Source organism: Triturus cristatus, chromosome 5_1 (assembly GCF_964204655.1).
Source record: "Triturus cristatus chromosome 5_1, aTriCri1.1, whole genome shotgun sequence".
Taxonomy (NCBI): domain Eukaryota; kingdom Metazoa; phylum Chordata; class Amphibia; order Caudata; family Salamandridae; genus Triturus; species Triturus cristatus.
In genome coordinates, this window is record NC_140587.1 from 303,646,027 (window position 1) to 303,669,578 (window position 23,552).

The 23,552-nt window shown below is 45.4% G+C and overlaps 1 protein-coding gene across 2 annotated transcripts in view; it reads right to left on the reverse strand.

Moving 5' to 3' along the window:
* The window catches only part of TBC1D31 (TBC1 domain family member 31), an 834,080-nt gene that overhangs the window by 326,752 nt on the left and 483,776 nt on the right, over positions 1-23,552 (reverse strand). For both annotated transcript variants that reach the window (XM_085605032.1, XM_085605033.1), the window contains 2 exons: positions 14,778-14,911; positions 13,224-13,403 (listed from right to left, as the gene is read on the reverse strand). In XM_085605032.1, the coding sequence (XP_085461158.1) occupies positions 13,224-13,403; positions 14,778-14,911 (314 nt within the window). The remainder of the gene's footprint in view (positions 1-13,223; positions 13,404-14,777; positions 14,912-23,552) is intronic.

The window sequence follows — 23,552 nt, forward strand, 5'->3', positions numbered from 1 at the left end:
TGCGCGGAGGTAAGGGTTATGTAAGTTGATGTGATACACTTGTATAAGATGTGCTGTTATAATGCAAATGCCAATAAAAACAAAACAAAAAAAAGAAAAGTTACATTGTGTTTGTTTTCCCCTTCAGGCCGAAATAATACGGACTCATTCTCTCATGCTCCCTTTCTTTGAATTTGGGGTTTAAATGTTTGAATTCGGGGTTTAAATGTTTGAATTCGGGGTTTAAATGTTTACACTGAGGGAAATAAGTTTTAAACTAAAAAAGGAAGGGTGGAAGGACGGATTTCTGACGCTGGTGGCAAGACACCTCATTGTCGACCAGTTCAGTAACAGTGTCATTAGTCTGTGACAGGCCAGCTTTTCCTGCACTTTCCAGTACAAAACTACTATATTAGAAATAAACGCAAACCACACTGCAGCATCTAGTCGTAGAAATGTCCTACATAGTTAAAGTAATCTGACACTCTGCTGTAACTACAGAGAAAAAAAAAGGGAAAAGTGCCTGTTCGGTCAAAAGTGCACTACCTGCCTTCAGCGAGCACGGTATCTTTAAAGGAACCGGCAGCTTCTATTACTCAGTATGCATTGTACTGGCAGCTTGCCTCACAGCCTCAGTTCCTTTTGAAAGGGAGAATATGACGTCCAGTAGGGTATGACACCAAGAAAGGATAACCTACAATGACAACTGGGGAGGAAGAAGGATTTTTTTATGACTTCAGTGAGAATACCTATGATGCAGAACTAAGATTACAAGTAATATTTCCTTCTGCATCTTAGGATACTCTCTGATAGCCGCAAATGTAGAACAGATTAGTAGGTATACTCCTCCTACACAATTGTCAATGTAATGAAAACTGTTGTTCATTGAGGCATGCACTATAGGTGTGGCAAGCTTGAGTGGCTAATTAAACCGTTCCGTGCTCGCGTCGGCCAACGGCCGTCGCAAGCACTACCTCGCTAGTGCTGCACACGTCCGTTGGCCGACGCGGCCCCGCCCACTCATTAGAACTCCGCACCGCGGCGGAATTTGCGCCGCGGTTAAGGAGTTAATTAAATTATGTAGAGTTGCATGATCCACCAATGTGCCAGCTTGAGATTTTTCATCAAGACAGTAATATCTAGTGAATGTATGAATAGATTTTTAGCTTATCGCCTTACAGATTTCGAAAAGGGGGACTTTTATGACCAAATGGTGGAAGCTGCATTTGCTCTAGCAGGGTGGGCTTTGGGTCTGCCATGTAGATGTTTATTTGCTACCTGGCAACAACCCGCACTGCAGGAGACAATTCATCGAGCAACCAAAAGGTGACTATAGAAATGCTGGCAATCACTCAAGGTAGCATTCCAAGCCACCAATCTTTTGCCCACCCTATCACCTCAGACCCAGCTGTATGCAAATCAGTCTTGACCCTGCACCAAAAAGAATAATCCAGCCTGTACTGTCAGGCCAGGTCCTCCCTCAACCAGAACACAAGCAACCCAAGACTGGTTACGCCCTGATTTGGGCTTTTCAGTCAGGTGTGACTTGATTGCAGTGGCACAATGAGCAAGGGACCCATATCTGGACATAACTTTGCCACTTAGGGCATTAAATCAAACCCACAAAAGGAAAGCGAGGAATGCTTACAACAAGTCCAACCACTGGCAATACCTGGGGTAGCATTCCAACCCATCATCATTTTGTCCACCATGCCACCTCAGTATCGACCCAGCCATATGGAGTTCAGGCTGACTGTTCTCACTAGACCAAGATTAAGACTGATTTGCATATGGCTGGATCCAAACTGAGGTGGCATGTTATGCGAGAAAGAATGGATTGGGATGCTGCCCAAGTGTTTGCAATTAATTCAAGCATTTCAATCATTACCTTGTTTTCTTATGATAATTAATCAAGGAATTCAAAGGAAGGAAGGAAGTTCTGCTTGGAAGAACCCTATCCAGTCTGTAGAGGACTATAATTTACAAAAAGATGACTTTCCTTTCTGACGGATTTAGTCTTATACAGATAAAACTTTAGGACCCATTTAAATGTAAAGTTCGTTAGAGATGACAGACGGGGGGGGGGAAACACAAGGAGAGAAATATAGTTTGATTAATATGAAAATCCGATACAGCTTTGGGCAGAAAACAGGGAGGAGCCCATAACACTACCCTATTGAAATAGAAAATCAAGTAGGACTCAATATTAGATAAACCTGCAACTCACTAATCCTACTTCTTTATGTAATGGCAACTAAGAAAGCAACTATCTAAAAAAAGATGCTGCAATGAGGCCTTATGAATAGACTCGAAGGGAGGAGCCATGAGTTTAAAAAGAACCAGATTTAACTCCAATGGTGGAGCAGATCTTGTAAAAGGATGGTAGGTCTTTTTTCATCCTTCCAAACAGTCTTTGATCACAGGGATGGTGAAGTATGGCCTTTAATTTGGGCCTTTGCAAAAAGTGGTGAAGGCAGCTAGATGACTTTGAACAAATGTAATTGTCTTTGATCAAAGAGTATCGAAGGTCCGACTGGGCCAAATACAGCAGGTAAGGAAGAATACAATCCACCTAACATGAGAGTGGGTCATGAGTGTTGTTAAGGCACAAAATCACGAATCATTTCTACTGGAAGCATTGGAGCTGCTGGTAGATGGTCTATTTGCTTCTTTAGGAATCTTCATACAGTCTGGTGGTAGATTTAGTTGTTGATACTGTATGACCTCAGGAGCCATGCTGCTAAATTCAAGGATTGTATGTCAGGTGAAGCATCTTCCCTCCCATCCTGGAAAGTACATTGTGGTTGCATGGCAGTCTCTTGTGGGAATTAAGCAAATGGGAAGTACCTCTGGAAACCACCATTGCCTCGGTCACTCCAGATCTAGGAGGATCAGTCTCACAAAGGATCCTTTGAACTTCATCATGACTGATCGCATCAGTGGTATTGGTGGAAAAGCGTACAGTAATCTGCTCAACAAAGGCATCAAAATGGCATTACTCCTCGACTCTGGGTCCCACACTCTGTGTTTTGCGCTTTGTCCAGTGGCAAATGTTTGGGAAACGATGTCGTAGCCAAACTTACACTCGTGATTCTTGTAGAAGTATCTGCTGAGTAGGTCTGCATGACAGTTTTATAGACCCGGCAGATGCGACACTTGTAGAGATTCCTCACCAGCACTCAATGCCAAATCACTTGGGATTCCATATATAGAGTTTTGACCTTGTTCCTCCTTTTTTGTTCAAGTAGTACATGGTGGTGTAGTTGGTCTGTGTGCTGCAGAGATAGGAAAGCCCTGAGGGTATGGTGTACTGCCTTGAGTTTCAGAACTCTGACGTGGTATCGTTGTTGTTTTGCTGACCCCGGACCCTGAATTGTGGGATCGTCCAGATGTGCAGACTGAAACTGGCATGAATAACGAAGGAGTTTGGCTTAGGCACTAGGCCGTGCCTAAATGTTATAAAATCACATCAATGCCACAAAGACATACATTTGATGTCTTGTATATCCGCATGCACCCACAAGTTTCAAATTAATAGGGTTCACCAGGGGAAAAGTGTTGGGAAGCAAAGTTAGCAGCAAAGAAAGATCTTTGGTGTCTTCCTAAAGCACAAGTGGGCCAATATAGCATGTAATGGTAACTTGTTCCAGACCCAGGGGGGAATTAATCTGAAGGATCTACAACTGCAATGCTTCCTTATTATCTCGAGGTTTGCAGAACAAATAAAGTAAAAGACCACAGCGACCGAGTACGAACATGCAGAGCACATAACGAGCTCAGCACTGAGGCCTGTGGATCACAGAAGGCATTATAGACTAAAAAGGGACGTTTTACGCTGTACTCTCTTTCTAACAACTAACCAATGAAGATCGCCCTTAGTATGCGAGACATGATCACTTTTCTTCAGATGGAAAAGCAGACACCACTGAACTGTGAACACATTGTAATTTCTTCATGGCATGGTTAGCTGGACCCTAATGCAGGCTGTTTTAGTAATCAATCCTCATCAGAACCCATGCTGCTCATGAGCAACATGTTGCTAAGAGCACCATAAGGTGTTGCTCGCCAGGTGACCCTTACAACCATCTCTGTTTTGTCACTGCTACACTGGGCAAGCATTTACATTCTTTTAATTAGGATGCTGAAGGGGCTGCTCTGATCGGTTCTTCCCTCTCCAGCTACTGCCCTGACACTGGTTTCCTAAAGGATTGTCTGGAAGAAGTACAAAGGTTTGAAGATCCAAAGCTTTGAGGCAATAAAGGCAGGGAATCCTTAATGAGGAGGAGCCATCTCTAAAAGGAGACTGCTTTCTGCTGAAGACGCCGCTGGAGTCAGGAGCCGCAGTCCCCAAGAGGCTGGTCGTGAGTAGGACATCTTAGGAGAGCTTGACACAGATCTCAAGGTCTGTTCCTCCTGCCTTCCAGCTTTTAGGACTGGGCCTGCATCGGTGCCACGGTCTTGCCAGTGCTGATGCCTTCTCTTTTGAGAGCAGGCCAGCCAGTAGAATTCAGGCTTTGACCCCAGTGAAGGGACTGTATCTAGTGAGTCGCATCTCAATTAGCTAAGGCGTGGCATGTGTTGTGCCTGAAAGAGCATTACAAAGCTTCTGACGTGTGCATAGTAGCACTTACATGGAACACAGCGAAGGGTGCTGGTTAATGCGCTACAGAAAGCTGCAAAAGTGTGATAACTGAGATATTATTGTATTGCAGTTTGTTAACTGATGGCATTGTGAAAGAGTACAAAGTGAACCGACAGAAGTATGACAAAATGTAAAGAGATAGCAGGGATTGGTTTTTAAATTCTGTGCTCGCCGGGCATAGCCAAAAAGGCATAGAGGACAACTGGATAATTCTGGAAAAGGCAAGGTTTCCCCTGCAGGGGAAACTGATAGATTTCCCTGTTCACTTTTATTGTTGCACCCGAAGAATTCTGACCTCTTCTGTTGACTGAGACCTGGTAAACAGAACTCTGTCTCATGTCCTTCAAAAAAACTGCACCTTGGTTCTCACATGGCTGCCTTTGTCATTGTGTGAATGGCATAACATTCTGTGAGAGCCTCAGGTGCACACCAGGGATTAGTTTAATATAAATGTCTAGCCCATTTTAAAGCAACAGCAAAGTGCAGTCCACCCTAACCATTGCATCTGGATCCGTTATGGAATTGGGGAGCCGGATGTTATTCCCTATATTTCAAGGTTCATGGTATGCTGCTTACAAAGCTACACTGTTCCTACCAGCCCTGCTCACGACTCACTACTATACATGTAGTTTACTTCTTAATTTAGAACTCAGAAATAGTGGCTACAATATATGGATTTTGTGGCATCCTGTTTGCTGCTGCAAGCAGTGGAATCACTTCTTGGGTTCCATCACTGGGCATTCTTGTGCATGTTCCAAGATCTGTGCTGATTTTTCAAACCTGTGAGTTTACCTGGAAAATATGTGGTGCCTAACCGAGGCAGCTGGAGCATACCCTTGCATGCTGTGGTTTTCCTTGGACTTTCACAGACTTTTCTGGAAGGCCATTACAGAATTAGAAAAGTGTGCATAGCAATGCTTGCTGAGCAGAATGTATCAAATAGGGCTTCATTAAAACGTGCTAAGTATGGTAATTGGGATATTATGGAAAAGTGCAAAGTGTGCTAAGACCAGAGTGTAAATTAGTCTTGCACCCTACCAATTTTTCATAAACGTATTGTACTATTATGCTACAATATGCCGTGGTACCTCCCAAAGCATCCTTGGATAGGATACCTCCACCCCCCAGAAAGTGGTCTTTGTATCCGATCAGGTTTTCATCAATACTAATAAACTGTTTAGTCTAGATTTATTATAAAGTCCATGGAGAGAAACCTCCATATTTTGATCAGTGTTTATGGTAAAATATGTTTTAAATGGTATCATTTAACAATGAGGCCCTCATTATGAGGGGCTGCCTATTGATTGCACCTGATGAAATCCATCACTGCCTTCGAAATTCATCGCATGTGATAAACAGCAGCTCTTAAAACCTTTTGGGAATACATTGAGGATGTTGGTGCTTACCATGCCAAAATACGAATGTTCTAGTAATTACTGTGTCTTTTCTTCTGTTAAACTGTTACATTACTGCAGGTTTGACCTGCCAAAACGTAACAGGATATACAAACTTCATTGCACCTAGTAATTACGAGGTGTGATATAATCATGTAACTTGTAATTTTGATCCCTTCGCAAAGACAAGGGTTGGAATAATGCAAGTCACTTATAATGAAGGCCTAAATGACAAAAGAGTTCATAGTGGTAAAGGGCCTCAAGCCTCCTTTTTAAATTGTATTTAAATACCAAATTTTAGTGCCCCAATGTGCTTCAGAATGCACCATTTGTCACTAATATTCCAAAAACCTGTAATGGATAGCAGCCAACATCTTTAAGAGTGGTCATTAAATCATTTCAGTATTAATCACTCTTCCGAGCACAATATTCTTTAAAATTTGACAGTATCCTTTAACAATTTCTTTAGAAGAACCCACGTCTTTGTAAATCGGGCTTTAGATTCATTCTAATTGTGATCATGATCAATGGATATTATCCTTTAAATTCTTAATGCAGCAGCAACTCCCCTTATATCCCCCCAAACATAATATTAATTACTGCAAATGTAAGTGCTTTACATATGTGTAATGGCTCATCACCTTACTCATTCATGTTTCAATTCTTTTACAGCACATCAAAACATATCCGTTCACTTGTGGTTCAGATGACAACTGACAATTTACCTAGGTTTCTCTCTGGTAGCAAGGGAGGTGGATACATGATAGCGGCAAGTCAACAAGAAGGCACTAACGCTCTTAGACATCGAACGATGCATCACATTTGTTCATTCTTTTTCTTATGGTATCCATTGGACTACTTTCTTTCTAGAGGAGATGCAGAGGAAGGGGTCCTCTTTTCAACCACTGACACCATCAGGGGCTCAAGAAGAAGGTCCTTCTGCAGAAAAACAGGATTTGACTTTGGAGCACTTTATGAACTTTGTTAATGTTTCTTGAGCTAGCAAGGGGGAGCTGACGCCAAGGATGCCTCTAAAATAGTCCTCCGAAGTTCAGAAACAGTTGACAATGGCAGAGGAGCATCTCAGACTTGCACAGTCTTAGAGATTATGAATGTTTCCTGGCTTGAAATATATGTAGGAATATTAAGTTAGTAGCTGCTGAAGTCATTAGTTGGAATGGTGCTGAAATTAAATTGTCGATGTAGATCTGCAGAGACAGCACCCATTTGAGAATCAGGGCTTGTACTGGTACATAAGAGCATCTCCATGTGGCCACAGAAGGAATCCTGTCCATGAAAGAGTCTGAAACCACAAAGGAGACCTGTGCGCCTTTTCCTTGAGTGAGACTTTCTTGAAAACGAGGGATAGTTTGTACCTGGCATTTTAGGCTTGACATACCAGCTTGGTTCACCGAAAAACATTCATGGGACAAGGCCTAGGCTCATTTAGGATGTTAGAAATCAGATCCTGGGATGATCCTGGGATGATCTACGTACACTGGAGGCCCACAGTTGAATATGTCTTCAATATCAAAGGACAAGATGCCAACTGCCCCTACATCAAAGGTCTTGACACTGAGAAGTATCTTCATGTCAAAATAACTGTTGACATCAAACAAGTAGCAAGTGAGCCCTTCCTAGCAGATATGAGGCGGCACATTGTTTTGGCTACTCCACGATTTGTTGTAAGGAGTCCCAGAAGGGCGAGTAGTAGGGCCTGTATCCTTCCTTGGGCTGTTAATAGGCAGGGACACTGAATTTTCCAAACGCCCCGCAGCATTCTCTAGGGTGGCCGTATGGATTCCTGTTTCTTAGTCTCTAAAATGGTATTTGAACCATGTACAATCTCCCACAGTATAACATTCTAGCAGACAAAGAATAATGACTGTATGGTCAGCTTTCAGAGACATTTTGCCACTACAAGAAATTTACCTGTAAGAAATGTTGACAGGGAAACTGGGAAAGCCCTGAGAAAAAAACTTTGAAAGGCAAGGGCCTTCATTAAACTGAACAAAGTGGACAAAAAAGTTCAAAAACTTTAACTGCAATGGCTGTACCAAAGACAATGAATGAGACTAAGAATAGAATGAGCAGTCCCTGTGCCAAGCAACTGCCCTCTCTTGTTTGTGCTGCCAATACATATGCCACCAAACATATGTTGTCCCAATCCTTCCCCACATCCTGACTGCAAACCATGGTTGGCTGAGAAGCTTGGATTCGAATTGGAACACCTTCTGACTAGACAATGGTTTTCAACCAGTACATTGGAAATCTTTTAAATGCTGGGCTTCTTGAGCCAATGTTTTACACTAATTTGACTTTGAGGAGAAGATCCGAAGAGCCAGCTGGGAGGAGACGACCTGCCAGGCCATGACCTTGTAACCATTAATCTCGAGGTTGAGGCTTATTTCATGGATTTCAGATGCTGACGGTCCTGTGCTTTGTGGTAAGATATGATGCTGGTAGGACCGGAGCTGCACCCCAGGACCATGTGTGGAAATCCAGCTGAATTTTTAACCTCAATACGACAGCCTGATGCCAAGATACATAACAGTTGGCCACAGCAGGTACAAATATTTTCTTTATGATGAAAGGAAAATCATTACCCAATTCATAATTCACCCAGTTGTTTGAACAGTTACCGGATAGCTCTAGGCTTCCTTCCACAGTGCCGAACGTTTGAGTGAAGGCCACACACCAAACCATAGAACTACCTAATAGTGTTCACCTGGTATTATGTTCACTTGCATAATCTGAACACTATTGATTCGTGATACAAGATGATGAAAATGTCCATTATCATGAGGCCTCAAGAAAAAAAGATTAATGAATATTCTAAATGTAGGAGTAATAGCTGTAAGCTATGTTGTCTGACAGAAATGGATCTAGGATTATGGCCTTGAAGCACTTCATTACTTGTAAGGTCTTGGTTTTTAAAAGATTTGTTCTGGAAAGCAGAGAAGCCATGATCAGTTTCAAGCCTCAGGTCCATAACATGAACTACATCAAGTAAAGAGGACATACAATCCCCCCCACCCCCAAGAACCCTGGTCAGAAACATCAGATATCTACTATGTCTGATTGGGAAAATAAGGCTTGCAGGAAGGTTAAAAATTGGACTGGAAAGAACGATGGATAAAAGTTACTCTCTGTGACAGGGAGGGCTAAACTTGGAACTAAATTTAGACCCACAATGCAGGAGGCTGTGACTAGAACAGGGCCATAGGCTCTTTCATGGCTAGGTCAAAGAACGTTTTTAAGTTTGTTTCAGTTAGTTAAAACCATAACAATTTCGCTAGTTAAGCAATTATGATTTGTTACACTGTATAGCCATCATGAGTATGTGTATAACAATTCAAAAAACGATTCATCTAGTTACTTGCTTGTATGGAAATGTTTTTAGTGGATACGTTTAAAAAAAGAAAACATGCATGAACTTGTGCAAAACGGGCAAACATTAAAAATATAATTCAACGAAATTCAGAAGATCATTCTGGTAATTACGTGTTGATATGCAATTATTTTAGCAGTGTAAGGATTAAAAACCAAAATCTGGATTTGTGCAAACAGGGCAAATGTTAAAAATAATTTCATCACAGAAAAATGACAACCGACTTTCAACTTGGCTCTTTACACACTTCCTGCCTCTGAACACTTTGACATGCTTTTGACAATAGGGAGGCGGTCAAGTGTGTAGGCCTTGCTCGAACTTTAAAATAATTAATAAAAACGTTCTGCAATAAGTTAAATTAAATTAAAGGAGGGCTTTCCAGGCAGGAATGGCTTTGACCAGGAAAAGGTTTTAGGGACCGTCGGGCCCTGGATAAGGGCTCTGACTTTGCTTGTAGTGAGTCTCGGACACCTATCAGAATAATGGCTTCCGGTCAAGCTATTGATAGAACGCTTGCCTAGGAGGGCAGTCTCTTAAGTGGCTCACCCGTGGTGGTAGCTTTGACCTTATTCCAGAGAGTATGTGCCGAAATGTCTGGTTGAGCATTAATCTCAAAGTAAGTAGTAAATTAAGTAGTGTGGATTGCCTCAACATCCACTGGGTCCCGTAGAAGTTTGGGGGGTAGGCGCTAATATAGGTGGGGGGCAGGGTACGTCTCATCCTATTCTAAATCAATTCAATGTGTGCGTGGTCAGAGATCGAGATGTCAGAAATGAGTCGAGGAGGGAGTGGGTGAGGAAGAAGTTGTTGATATGTGAATATGACTGGTAGAAGAATAAAAAGTCCCTTGTGTCAGGGTATCAGTGTATCCAGGCGTCTACCAAACCCAGGTCTGCTATTTAACGCTTGAGGGCCACCGACATGGCGATGGTTCCCTGGAAGGAGGCCGAGCTGCGATCCACAGAGATGTCCCAGACCAAGTTGCAGTCTCCTCCCAAGATCACATTTCCCTTCTCCCAGGACAGGTGATCCCTGGGTAAAGACCGGAGGAAGGAGTTTTGTGCCTAATCGGGAGCATATAGATTCAGAAGCGTGAGGGGAAATGAGACGCACTGTATAGTGAGTTTCAAGTAGCAATCCTCCCCGTCCTGAAACCGCTGGATCTTAGAGCTGAAAGAGGCATTCCGGAAGATTGCAACTCCAGTTGTTTTGGAGGTTGCAGTGAAGGATGATATATTTGGGGTGTGCCGTACGCAGGGTATCATGTTGGAGGAGATGCGTCTCCTGCAAGAAGATCATTTCAGCATCCTGCTGGAGGAGATATCGCCACACTTGTTTCCTTTTGTTAGGCGAGTTGAGCCTTTACACATTGAGTAAGGAATTTAGCCCCAGTGACTGTGGATATTGGGAAGGGTTAAAGGATAGGGTGAAGTGTCCCACGCAAGTAGGCAGCCTGAAATAAATACGTGAGCGGAGGGGGGAGAGAGAGAGAGAATAGGGCAGCTCTGCGTGTAATGATTAGGCCAGAACCCCAGCTCACAAAGAGGAGGGAAAAAGGGAGCAGGAGGGATGGGACAGTGGGATGCAGCCCATGTCAATCCGGTCAGGAAGAATAGCAAGGTAAGGCGAGCGGGAAGGACAGAGAAGGTGCCCCCATTGTGGCATGCAACCTAGAGAGGAAGAAGTGCACATTAAGTAAAACAATAACATCAGGCCAACGGGGCCACAACAGATGATCCAGGGGTGTAGGGGGCCAGTGCAGGAGAATGCCAGCCGGCCACAGGAAGTTGCTCCTCAAGAGTCTGGATTTGAAGGATAGGTTGACAGCAAGAATTGGACCGGGGCCCATCGAACCCCCAAGGCCCCAATGATCGGGGCCCGTGATAACTCACAAAGTCAGGCTGGAGATGTCTATGTCCGCACTAACGACTGAGAAAGGATAGCCTGCAGTGATGGGCGTCGTTCACCCTGATCAGGGGACAGGTACTTCGTTGGCTGACCCCAGTTTTCCAAAGCCATAGAGGGGAGGGGGGGGCTGTCAGTAAGTGTTCGAGCCTGTCAAAGATGTGTATGATGGCGCCACTCAGGGCTGCCTTGTGGGCTCCCTGTGGAGGAATAGAGGAGGACATGTTCAATCATATACCGCCTGCTCTTGATGCCGGAGGGGTGGAGAGGGCCTCCAGATTCCACAGGTGCTTGATAATGTCCTTCTTGGCTTCCTGTAACTGGAGGTCTCTGCTTCACTTTCAAGCATTTTGGAATGTCATTATAGACCAAACGGTGAAGGGCCCCTGGTATAGGCGGGGGTGCAAGATCGCACAGGCAGAAGTCACAAGGCAGAAAGGCAGAGCCCGGGGGTGAACAGCACTAAAAGCCGGAGGTGCAGGCTTTCAAGCAGGCCCGGGCGGTCCGAAGTACGGGTGAAGGCTCTGGGCGAGTGCTTAGGGGGCGGCCCCACCCCTCTACCATGCAGAGGGGAATCCCTCCTCACGGGCCTCACCTCTGTGTAGTGCTCAGTGCAGCTCTAGACCCTTGCACGTCTCAGGGCCCCAAGCCCTTACTAAGGCTACCCAGTAAGGTCCCTCCTGTCCAGACAAGCCACACAGTTTGACAGAGTGCTCCGCAGGTGGTGTGCGGGGGGCCAGCCAGGATTCTCCCCCGGGGCCAACAGCGTCTCCCCTCGTGCAGCTAGTTGCTCCTCTTGAGATCCCTTGGAAGGGTCAGGGCAAGGACCCAGGCCATCTGTAGGCCTAAGCACTGGGGCCCAGTCCTTAGCACCCTGCTCCAAGTTCAGCAAACGGGGCTGGGCAACAGTGTTCCTAACAACCTCAGGCCCTCCAGTCATCTGGTGTCCATGGGGACCTCTTTGTCTGGCGTAGGGCCCGCTGAGGGGCAGCCAGGCCTCACCTCCGGGCACACCCCTGAAAAGTCACACTCACCGCCGCAGGCCTAGGGGCTGGAATGGAGGTCACCCAGTTGGGAAGGCGTTGTCAGTGACTTCGCGTGGTGGCGCGCTGTCCGGTGGAGCGTGGACGAGCCCCGCACTCCTCCAGCACCCATTCTCTAGGCACTCTCGATCACCCTGTGGGCTCAGAGGCAGCGGGCACACCCCACAGCAAATGTGAGGCGCTGGAACTCAGTTAGGGTGCCAGAGCAGGCGTCACGGCACCCCCCAGCTGGTCCAGACAGGTCGATCCTCGAAGGGCTCTTGCAGCCAGCAAAGTCTCCCAGAGACTACAGGGGCTGCACACGGCCACAGCATGGCACTCGGGAGGCAGGATGGAGGTCCAGATGCAGTGAATGGCGATGAGTAAGGTCCAGAGCCCAAAGAGAACACGTCCTATGCCACTGAGAGTCAGGCCACACACCCCTAGAAGTCAGTTTTAAGTGGCATGACGTTGCTGAGAGACCCCAAAAAAGGAGAAATTCAAACATCTTCTTACAAATAATAAGCTAAATGAAAGTAGTTCAAACTTTTTCAGCATGGAAGGACGTCCCACACATAGCAGTAAGAACAGAAAACATTCAGTATTATGGTTCGTGATGTCACCTGAACCCTCAATGGTATAATGCGATACACATTTTTTTTTCTTTTGCATAAGCTGATTTTGCTCACAGAAGAGAGGCATCTTGTCTCATTTGTCACTACTGTGCGATATAACAGTGTTCAAATAATTATAGTGGGATTTTACTTTTACATGTAGCTGGTCTGTATGTTGGTGGTGGTGTTTGGGTGAAAATCAGAGACGGCGCGGTCTGGTAACATATTTTCTTCTTGAAGACAAAATATACATGCACACTTTAAAAAAAAAAATACCTCAAAGTCGTCTTTCTGGTTACAGTGAAGCAATGGAGCGCGGAAGCATATGATGTAGGCTGCTACTGCCATCACAAAGAAAGAAGGGTGGTTGGAAAATATGTTATCGAACAGTTTCAGCCACTCTTCCCTTGTTAAAACTTCAGAAAACAGGGTTTCAAGAAGAGGCCAGGCATAGATCTAAAACAGAAATCGATATTTAAATGCTTAACACTAACAACATTTAGCAAGTTAAGTCAAAACCTAAAGACCCTGTAAAGAGTGAATGCACTTTATTCTGTAAAATGGAAATAATTCTATGTTGTTGTATTGAGAAAGCCACTCAATCCCCTCAAGAAGCCCAAATCATATTAATAAGAAAGAGGAAGAGTGTCAAGGACTAGAACATAGCATAACATAATTACAACCTGCGGTATGAAGGGGACACACATTTTATTTTTTTAACATATTTTATCAGAGTCATAATTTAGCAGATTTATCAGAATTTTCATCAGAGATGGGTGAGAAGTGATTTCAGCAACATTGTAAGTGGATGCTATACAGATAATTATGTCAAGAGTTACAAGCAAATACATTATTGGACCCTGGAATATATTGTCATTTGTTCCATCCCTGGCACGTTTCCCCAACATCCTGACACCAGATCGCTAATCCACCCATTACATGTCCCACGGAGCCCACATTTTCCCCCACTTACTAGGAAATTCCATTACCTCATGTGCTGCTTTTCCACGGACATGCAGCTATTCATTCTTAATTCGCCACGTGTCTATGTCAAGGACCTTGGAACTATCCCATACACGTGCTATGTCTCTACAGTTCCACATTAGACATTAAGCACAAATAAACCTTGTGCACTTGGCTAGATCAATCTCTCCCAACATGGTCATGAATGGGAGACCATTGGGGGTGTCAGTGTTTTCTCTACACCCAGGACAGCCATCATTTCAATGTTCACCTTATGCTGGAATGATAATCCTGAAGTACACCACCCAAGTTCATGGACAAAGATCCCCTTATTCCACAATTAAATGCTTTTCTAAAATCATTGACCATAATGCATGCAAGATACTGAGGGGTTCCGTCTCAGTCTGATTTGATAGAGTTCAAAGACATGTTGACCAACCCGAGGAACCATTGTATACAACAAAGCAGGACATGGAAACTCATCATAAAAATATTATACTCCTGTACGTAGCATCACTTAGACGCATGTAGAGCTTTACTCAACATCAAAAACGTTTGCCAGATTGTTAGGGATAATGGTGCTGTCAATGGCACCAGACGTTAGTTAATCAACATTCTAGAAATTCCACAAGTCTCATTAAACAATTCAAAAGAAAAGGTATTGAGTCCCAAATACCAACCAAAAGGAAAAAATCAGACGTCTTGAGAATCTTATATTAGCCACGGATTCAAGTTATTTGTGCTCAAATCAGTGCCTGTTTGCAAGCTTATGACTAGTCGAATTATAATAAACTGAATGTAAATATTAAAATCCATATGCAAAAAAAACAAACACAGAAAGATAATTTTAATTTGCTTTGCCCATACCTGAGAAGTGACTCCATGATTTACGAAATGCTTAAGGATTTCCTTGTCATGGTGGGTCAACACATTTTCAACCATACTAAGGATGTTGATAGGAGGGTTAGGAAAGTACTCAAACCAATGTTGGCACCAATTAACTATATGAAGGATAAAATAAAAAGTAGATTTTGTGTTTGTTCTATTATAACACTGTTCAAGGCCAATACATATGTCAATAATGCATCGAGTGACAGTTTCAACAATTAGCACCATCTGCTTTTCGGCACACGCTAGAAAGACAATATTGAAGCTCTTGCTAGGTCAATAATATACATCTTCATTTAATGGTATGGATATTAATAGTATGCTATTCATACCATAAATGGTTTCTTGGCATTAAAACTGCAACTGCTGTGTTGAGACATGTGGTACAGTCCTTACCTGATGATAGAGCTCTTTCATCAACTCAGTGTTAGGGGGATCATGTTATGCATACCGCAAAGAAATTGGCATGCTGGCTGACTCAATCGTGAGTTTGGAAAATTGTGCATGACCTGCTTGGAGCCACCCTCTGTCCTCTGCTTTCAGCTTATTTCATTAAACTAGATGGCTACCAGCCGATGTGTGACAACTCTTTTGAAAGTGAAGGGACATTTAACTACACTATATGACCTTAGACTGACTGAGGACAAAGCCTCTTATTTGTGCACCTGACTTTCCATGTCCTCATCAAGACCTTCCAAGCAACTAATTATCAACAAAGTCCTAGAAGGAAGCAAGCATCTCTCTCAACTGACACCTGAAAATGCCAGATGTGATACTTGGTGCGACTGTGAAGGAGCTGTCAGTAATTTGTTCTAAGGTGGCCACAACACTAACAGAAGGAAGACGTGCCATTGGTATGAAGATGTGGAACCTTAAGTGCCACGGGAACAACCAGAGACTCTTTCCTAAGGATTTCCTTTCTTGCCATTCCTATTAAAGTGTAAGTGGTTTCTTGTATATCCTGACTGCTCAGGCACGATGCTGAGTAATATGCTTATGTGTTGTTAATTTTCTGTATGTTGGATCTCTGCTCCAACAATTACAAATGATATCAATCAATCAATCAAAGCTTTATTTCGACATGTAATGTCATAAAAGCACAAAGTACATAAAAAACAATTTCATAGCAAATGCATTTTAAAACATGTCGTAAGAAGATCTAGTTAGCTAATATACAATAAATATCTAAAAATGTATTAAATTTGGCAGCTTTGGAAATAAAAAAGAGGGGATTTAACTGGGACTAGTAAATCTCTGCCTTATCAACCATGCCCAGCCTAAGAATTTGGCCACCCCGCAGACTATAGTGGTATTAGTGGATGTTTTGAGGATTCTCAGGGCTTCAATGTGATCTCTTGTTCCTAGGTGTAAACAGACAGGCCTAAGCCATTTCATTCTTGGTGGTGTATAAGCTGGGCAGGCAAAAAAGAAGTGGGAGATATTTTCGGCAGCACCAGAGCAGAATGGACAATCTGAAAGAGTCTTATGGGGGGGATTCCACTTACTGGTGCGGTCACGGAGGGGGAGGGTCCCGAATCTGAACTGGATAACAAGAGATCTATCCTTGGGCTTCGTAATGAAGTCCAGATAAGGTTCTAGAAGAGGGATAGATTTATGCTGGCGAAATGCCTCTGTCAACCTACCAAGATTAGGATCTCTTATTTCCAAGGCATCCATCCATACCCAAAATGCTAGTTTGGCTTCCTCCTTGGATATTGGTGCCACCAAAACCCGGTCAGATGCGAGGCCAGTTGCGACCAAAAGCTTTTTAATATTTGTGAGCCACTCAATTTTATGGGCTCCTCGCATATTCATAACCTCCCTTAAACCATCGGCGTAGTTGGAAAGCTCAGGGGTACGCCACAACCGCGCCCAGTATAACAGAGGGCGAAGGGTGGCTAAATCTCTAATAGAGCGCCTACCGAAGTCGCTCAATAGTGGTTTAGTTGGGGTACCCCTAGGGAGTAATGCAAGTTCTCTAAAGAACTTGTTTTCATTGGTCACAAGGGCATCTACACAACTGAAGCCCCATAGTTCCGCGCCATAGAGGGCACTACCTACCGCCTTTGCAGCATAAATGTCTAATACTGGGGCAATAGGTTTGGTAATAGAGGCACGGAATTCCTTTCCCAGGGCTCCAGTTACCCGTTTATGGTTGAGGGCCATTTTATCTATGTGGGGCTGCCATTTGAGCCTGTCAGAGATTCTAATCCCCAGGTAATCAAACTCCCTGACACGCTCAAGTGGTTTCCCGTCTAGAGTCAGGGTGGAGCCAGAGGATCTAGTTGGGTTAAAATAGAGGAGTTTAGTTTTGGAAGTGTTAATGACAAGACCTCTCAGCTCGCAGAACAAGGAGAAGCGCTCCAAAAGCTTCTGCAGTCCTGTGGGCGTTTTTGAAATTAGAAGCGTGTCATCCGCAAAAAGAAGGGCGGGGACTTTGTCACCCGCCAGTGTGGGGACATCCGCTTCAACTTCGAGCAGATAGGAGACTACGCCATTCACAAACAATGTGAAGAGTGTTGGTGCCAAAACACAGCCTTGGCGAACCCCTCTATTCACCAGGATTTTGTTGGTTTTTTGACCCTGGGTCCCCCATCTGATGCAAGCAAAATTATCTTCGTGCATCCGAATAAGAAGTTTCAAGATATAAGGTGGGATCCCCAACTCCTCCAAAATCAGCCACAGGCGATCACGAGGGACCAGATCGAAGGCGGTCTTAAGGTCAATGAACGCCAAATATAGGGCGCCCTTGCCAATGGTGACCACCTTCCAATAGAGAAGCATTAGCCTAAACGCTTGGTCTATTGTGCTGGTGCAGGCCCTAAAGCCTGCCTGGAACTTTGTCATGATCCCTTTTTCGTCCACCCAGGAATGGATCCTCTCTAGGAGGACCCTACCGACCAATTTCTGACCAGAATCTATAAGGCTAATTGGGCGGTAATTCGCTGGGTCTCCCCTAGAGCCCTTCTTGAAAATGGGGATTACTTCGGCTCCTTTCCAAGACTCAGGCACCGGTGATCCATTCAATAAGCTGTTGATAAAGATTGTGAAGTACGTAGCCCAACCATCAGTGTTGGCTTTATATAGGTCACCCGGGATGCCATCTGGTCCTGGGGCCTTGGCAGATACAATCTTGTCAATGGCAATTTGAACCTCTTTCTTCTCAATCCTTTGGAATTGGATAGGGTCAGAGAGTGCGGCTGTGGGCCTCAAGCAGGTGGAAAGGTCCTCCACGTGCTCCACCCCCGCATACAGGTTCCTAAAATGGTCAAACCATTCCCTGTCTGTGATATAGTTAGGGATTTGAGCCTGGTCGTCATTAATGGATCTTCTTAAAATAGACCAAAAAAGCTCGCCATTTTTTGCGTGGCTCGCTAGTTTTAAAGAAACCCAACGCTGCTCCTCCCAGTCTTTCTTTGCGGAGATAAGTGCTTGTCTATAAAGCAACCTCGCTTGCTTGACCTCACCTGGGTTGTTAGATTTGATCGCAAAGATTAGACTGTTTTTCTTTAATCTACAGTCTTTGTTAAACCACTCGTTTTCTGGCTTAACTCTTGGGTTGGGTTTTTTCCTGTGGTCAAGGAACAGAGTGCCAATCGAGTCCATAGTTTCCTCATAGACTTTAGTATGGCTAGGCATGTCCTTGGGTACTAGAGAAAGCCTAGTGGTATAATCAATGAGGGTTTTCTCCAGCGTAGCAAGTTTTGTGTTGCACAGGACAAATTTAGACCATTTGAGGAATCTATTGCAGTTAGAGGGCTGGAGCAACTTGGTCATCATTTGCATTCCATAATAAGGGGTTGTGTCTTGTCTATGCCAGATCTCCCGCATACTGAGGGACAGAGGGTTATGGTCGCTATTGATTGATGGTGTTACAATCATGTCAACGACAAATTTCCATCCCCTCCTGTCGATCAATATGTAGTCGATTCTGCTTTGGCTGGCGACCCTATTAAAGGTATTGGCACCCACTGGGTCGGAAGATGTACGCCCGTTGGTAGCTCTTAAGCCGAATTCTAATGCTAGGGCATTAATTTGAATCACGACCGGGGACCATCTTTTTACGGGGTTGAGAGAAAGTAAGGGAATGCCCCATCTGGTGTCCTCGTCGTGTATTCCCAACATGTCATCTGTGGCGAGCGGTTCAAAAGAACAGTTAAAATCGCCAGCGACAAGAAGAAGGGAATTGGAGAGCATTTCTGAGAGGGCTGTGATGGTAGAGGACTTAGCACCCCCTTGGGTTCCACGGGCATAGACATTAAAAAGTTCCCAAGAGAAACAACTCTTGGTACCTTTGATGGTAAGTCTCATTATGTCTGGCGTGGAGCAGATATTAATGGTGACCCTAAGGTTAAGATCTGCCCTAATCCAGACCATGAGTCCACCAGAGGGACGGCCACGGCCAATTGAGATGGCTGATATAAAAAAAAAAAAAAACCCCGGCTTGTACAGTGGTTCGACACTCCAAGTTTCCTGGAACATGCATATGTCATGTTCCTCGATGAATTCATTCCAGTCTGGGAGATTTAGCTTGTTACGTAGGCCTGCTACATTCCAGGAGACAAGCTTAAAGAGGCTGGAGGGGATTTCCCGGGGAGTAGAAGCACTTGGGGGATGGTTTTGGGGGGGGTCAAGATTAATAGTGGGCCTCTGAGGTATCATTAATGAAGTGAATGGGTCCAGACCCAGGTGGTCAGGAGATGTAGTAGACTCTAATGTACGACAACCTGGGGGAGGCGAAGGGATAGATGGTATATCTTTGTTACCCTGCAGTCAGTCGACAGCCTCTAGGCTGCTAAATCGATTTTCCGTAGGTATAAAATCTAGCGGCAATGGAGGTGTAGGCCAGCTCCCCAGTGAGGGACCCCTCCCTTTCCGATGTACAAGCGTCCAAGGTTCTGTGAAATGACCAGGGGGATAAAAATAGGTTAAAGGAAGAGCTGTAATACATGTTCCTGGGGTAGTATATCTCCAGTAACAAATGTGCTCGACGGTTTTGGGATCATTAAAATTAATTAAAATGCAGTCCCCCCTTATGTTCTTAGCTAGGTGGCCTACCCATGGGACCCTTCTTACCATGAGGATTTTGGAGCTATTGTGCAATGACAGTGGTCTGTTTTTATTGAGCCAGTGTACCACCCTATTCCTCAGGGTTGTGGGTGACTCAACTTCGTTTTTGGCCAATTCGGGGACTCCTGCTAAAATTGCAACGTAAGGGGCGGTTTCAGGTGGCAAGTTGGGGATGTTAGCCCTGTTCGGGGTCCTGGGTGTCGGTGTCCTAACAACCTCTTTCAGCTGGATTGTACTAGGCGGCTTGGATTTCCTATGGTCAAAAGCTGAAGTGGGCATGTTAGTTACAATTGTTGGTTGACATTCGGAATGAACTGTTAACGGAACATGGGGGACCACCAGGTCTTTTTCAGCTCTTAAATTAACCAATGTATTTGGGGCCCCTGGTTGGTGGATGTTGTTTGGAGCGAAGGTCAAAACCCCTAGGCTGCGTTCAATCCTGACTAGATGTTGTTCAATTTTAAGTAATCTGTCCTCCACAGGACGAAGGGAAGACCTGATTACATCAAGTATATTGTGTGTGTAAGATAGATCTGAGGTCCCTCCTTGGCCTACTTCGTTAAGCCCCCCGGTATCATCCTGACATATTATTCTAATTGGTGATAGATGTGGTTGGAGAGCAGCCTTGTCCAATAGGACCGCCTGTAAGGGTTGCTCAGGGACATCAGGGGTTTGTTTCGATTTTCCAATTTGGTTTGTCACTTTTTGCTTTCTTTTAGTGCACTTGCCCTTTCCACCAATAATGGGTGGACACCCTTGTTTGCTTTTGGGAATTGCCCCGGGGTTACGTTCTCGAAGCTGCCTGGTGCCAAACTCTGGGACTACACTAGGGGCAGTCGGCAACAAGCGAGGGGATGATAACAGGGAATCAAGGGCCATGGACTGGTCCTCCACGGAAACAGCAGCGACTGTTTTCCACTGGCTGGCAAATCCTGGGCCGTTAGATCCACATCAGATCCAATAGTGGTTGCAAGAGTTAGTATTTGTTGTGCAGGAGAACGTGCATTAGCGAGGTAGCCCAAGGAAGACCTCCTGGCTGCTGCAAGGTCCTGCGAAACACGGCGCTCCAGGAGCATGATTTCTTGGTCAATAACACAATTGACCTTGGTAACAAATTGATCCATTGTACCAGTAAGGCGTGCATTGGCCACCCTGTCTTTGGGGTCTTTTGGTGGCATAATAAGGTCCAAAGGGTAGGTTGAAAAGCTACCTGGAACAACAGAAGCAGTAGCAATAACTACGCAAATATACAGCTTCAGATGACGGTGTTGCTTACAATAGATCTGATAGCATAGGGGGACAACAGTACCTTAGCACGTTCGATGAATATGCGGCGTTAGAGGGATTGCCCAGTCCAGTCCGCTCCAGGCAGTGATGGGCAAGGACGGGCCCGCCCTTGGCCCGGGCTTCGCCCGGGCGCCGCCCGCGCGCGTCCCGCGCTGCGGGTCTCGTCCGTGCCTTTTGACCCTCCCCGGCGCTGCCTGATGACGAGATTGGCAGGCGCCCGGGTGAGGGAGTGCTGGGGGATGTAGTTCTTGGTAATTAACCTCGCAGTTCCCCTCACGGCACCACGAACACAGTGAAACACCAGGACAGAGGTTCGAAGAAAAGAAACGCCGTTCTCCTCACGGGTGGAAAGGGTATGCCCAGACGTGGGTCCCTTGCTCTCCATGCCACTGAAAATCAAGCAAGCCTGGCTGAAGACGGCTGAAATGCCAGAAACCGGTCCTAGGATGCTTGTTTCCAGTCCAGGGAGGACCTGGCTTGGCAGTTCGGTCTGGACTGTTCCCATGAGGCACAGGGTCAAGACTGATTTGCATATGGCTGGGTTCAAACTGGAACGGCATGGTGAGCAAAAAAACGATGGATTTAGGCCCAGATCTCTGTACTGGGGTGAATGTATGACATTGTTCTACATTCTGTCCATCAAGTGTTGTTTTTGCATTTGTCACCCCGAGTGGAAAGGGTATGCCCAGACGTGGGTCCTTTGCTCTCCATGCCACTGAAAATCAAGCAAGCCTGGCTGAAGACGGCTGAAATGCCAGAAACCGGTCCTAGGATGCTTGTTTCCAGTCCAGGGAGGACCTGGCTTGGCAGTTCGGTCTGGACTGTTCCCATGAGGCACAGGGTCAAGACTGATTTGCATATGGCTGGGTTCAAACTGGAACGGCATGGTGAGCAAAAAAACGATGGATTTAGGCCCAGATCTCTGTACTGGGGTGAATGTATGACATTGTTCTACATTCTGTCCATCAAGTGTTGTTTTTGCATTTGTCACCCCGAGTGGAAAGGGTATGCCCAGACGTGGGTCCCTTGCTCTCCATGCCACTGAAAATCAAGCAAGCCTGGCTGAAGACGGCTGAAATGCCAGAAACCGGTCCTAGGATGCTTGTTTCCAGTCCAGGGAGGACCTGGCTTGGCAGTTCGGTCTGGACTGTTCCCATGAGGCACAGGGTCAAGACTGATTTGCATATGGCTGGGTTCAAACTGGAACGGCATGGTGAGCAAAAAAACGATGGATTTAGGCCCAGATCTCTGTACTGGGGTGAATGTATGACATTGTTCTACATTCTGTCCATCAAGTGTTGTTTTTGCAGTTCTCCTCACGGCTGGCAGAGCGAAAGGCACCTTTGGAGATGTGCTGCAGGGCGTCCCGCGCTGCGGGTCTCGTCCGTGCCTTTTGACCCTCCCCGGCGCTGCCTGATGACGAGATTGGCAGGCGCCCGGGTGAGGGAGTGCTGGGGGATGTAGTTCTTGGTAATTCACCCCGCCGTTCCCCTCACGGCACCACGAACACAGTGAAACACCAGGACAGAGGTTCGAAGAAAAGAAACGCCGTTCTCCTCACGGCTGGCAGAGCGAAAGGCACCTTTGGAGATGTGCTGCAGGGCGTCCCGCGCTGCGGGTCTCGTCCGTGCCTTTTGACCCTCCCCGGCGCTGCCTGATGACGAGATTGGCAGGCGCCCGGGTGAGGGAGTGCAGGGGGATGTAGTTCTTGGTAATTCACCCCGCCGTTCCCCTCACGGCACCACGAACACAGTGAAACACCAGGACAGAGGTTCGAAGAAAAGAAACGCCGTTCTCCTCACGGCTGGCAGAGCGAAAGGCACCTTTGGAGATGTGCTGCAGGGCGTCCCCTGCTCTGTTGGTATGCTGATGTTAGTCATTATAGTTAGACCAGCTGCTCCAACATGGTTCTTTTGAGCACTGTTAGGGACCTTCACTACTGTTGGCATGAAACCTGCCCTCTGATTCTTACATTTTGATAAACCCACATAGATGGCATCTTACTGGTCATCCATTAGACTTCCCACTTAATGTTGCTCCTTTGTATCCTTGGACCCTCTACAATCACATTTGTACTCTCCCTGGTAGTCCCAGCAGGTATGATGAAAGAAAGGACTACAATTTAAATCTACTCACCTTGTTGACCAACTTTTGCATTTCTTTGCCCTTTTATTTTTGAGGGTCCTTGCCTCTCTCAAAACCCGTTACCCTTTCTCTCTTTCTTCCTGTATGTAATTCCTATATCCAAGACACCTTGTGTTCCCACAGAAATGATACAATATTGCTACCTACACCTCATTTGCTCCACATGACAAAAACCGCTTCTTGTTTGCAAGAGGCCCGACATATGTCACTGCTTCCACCTCTTGCCCATTTGGAGCATGCACCAACTTACAC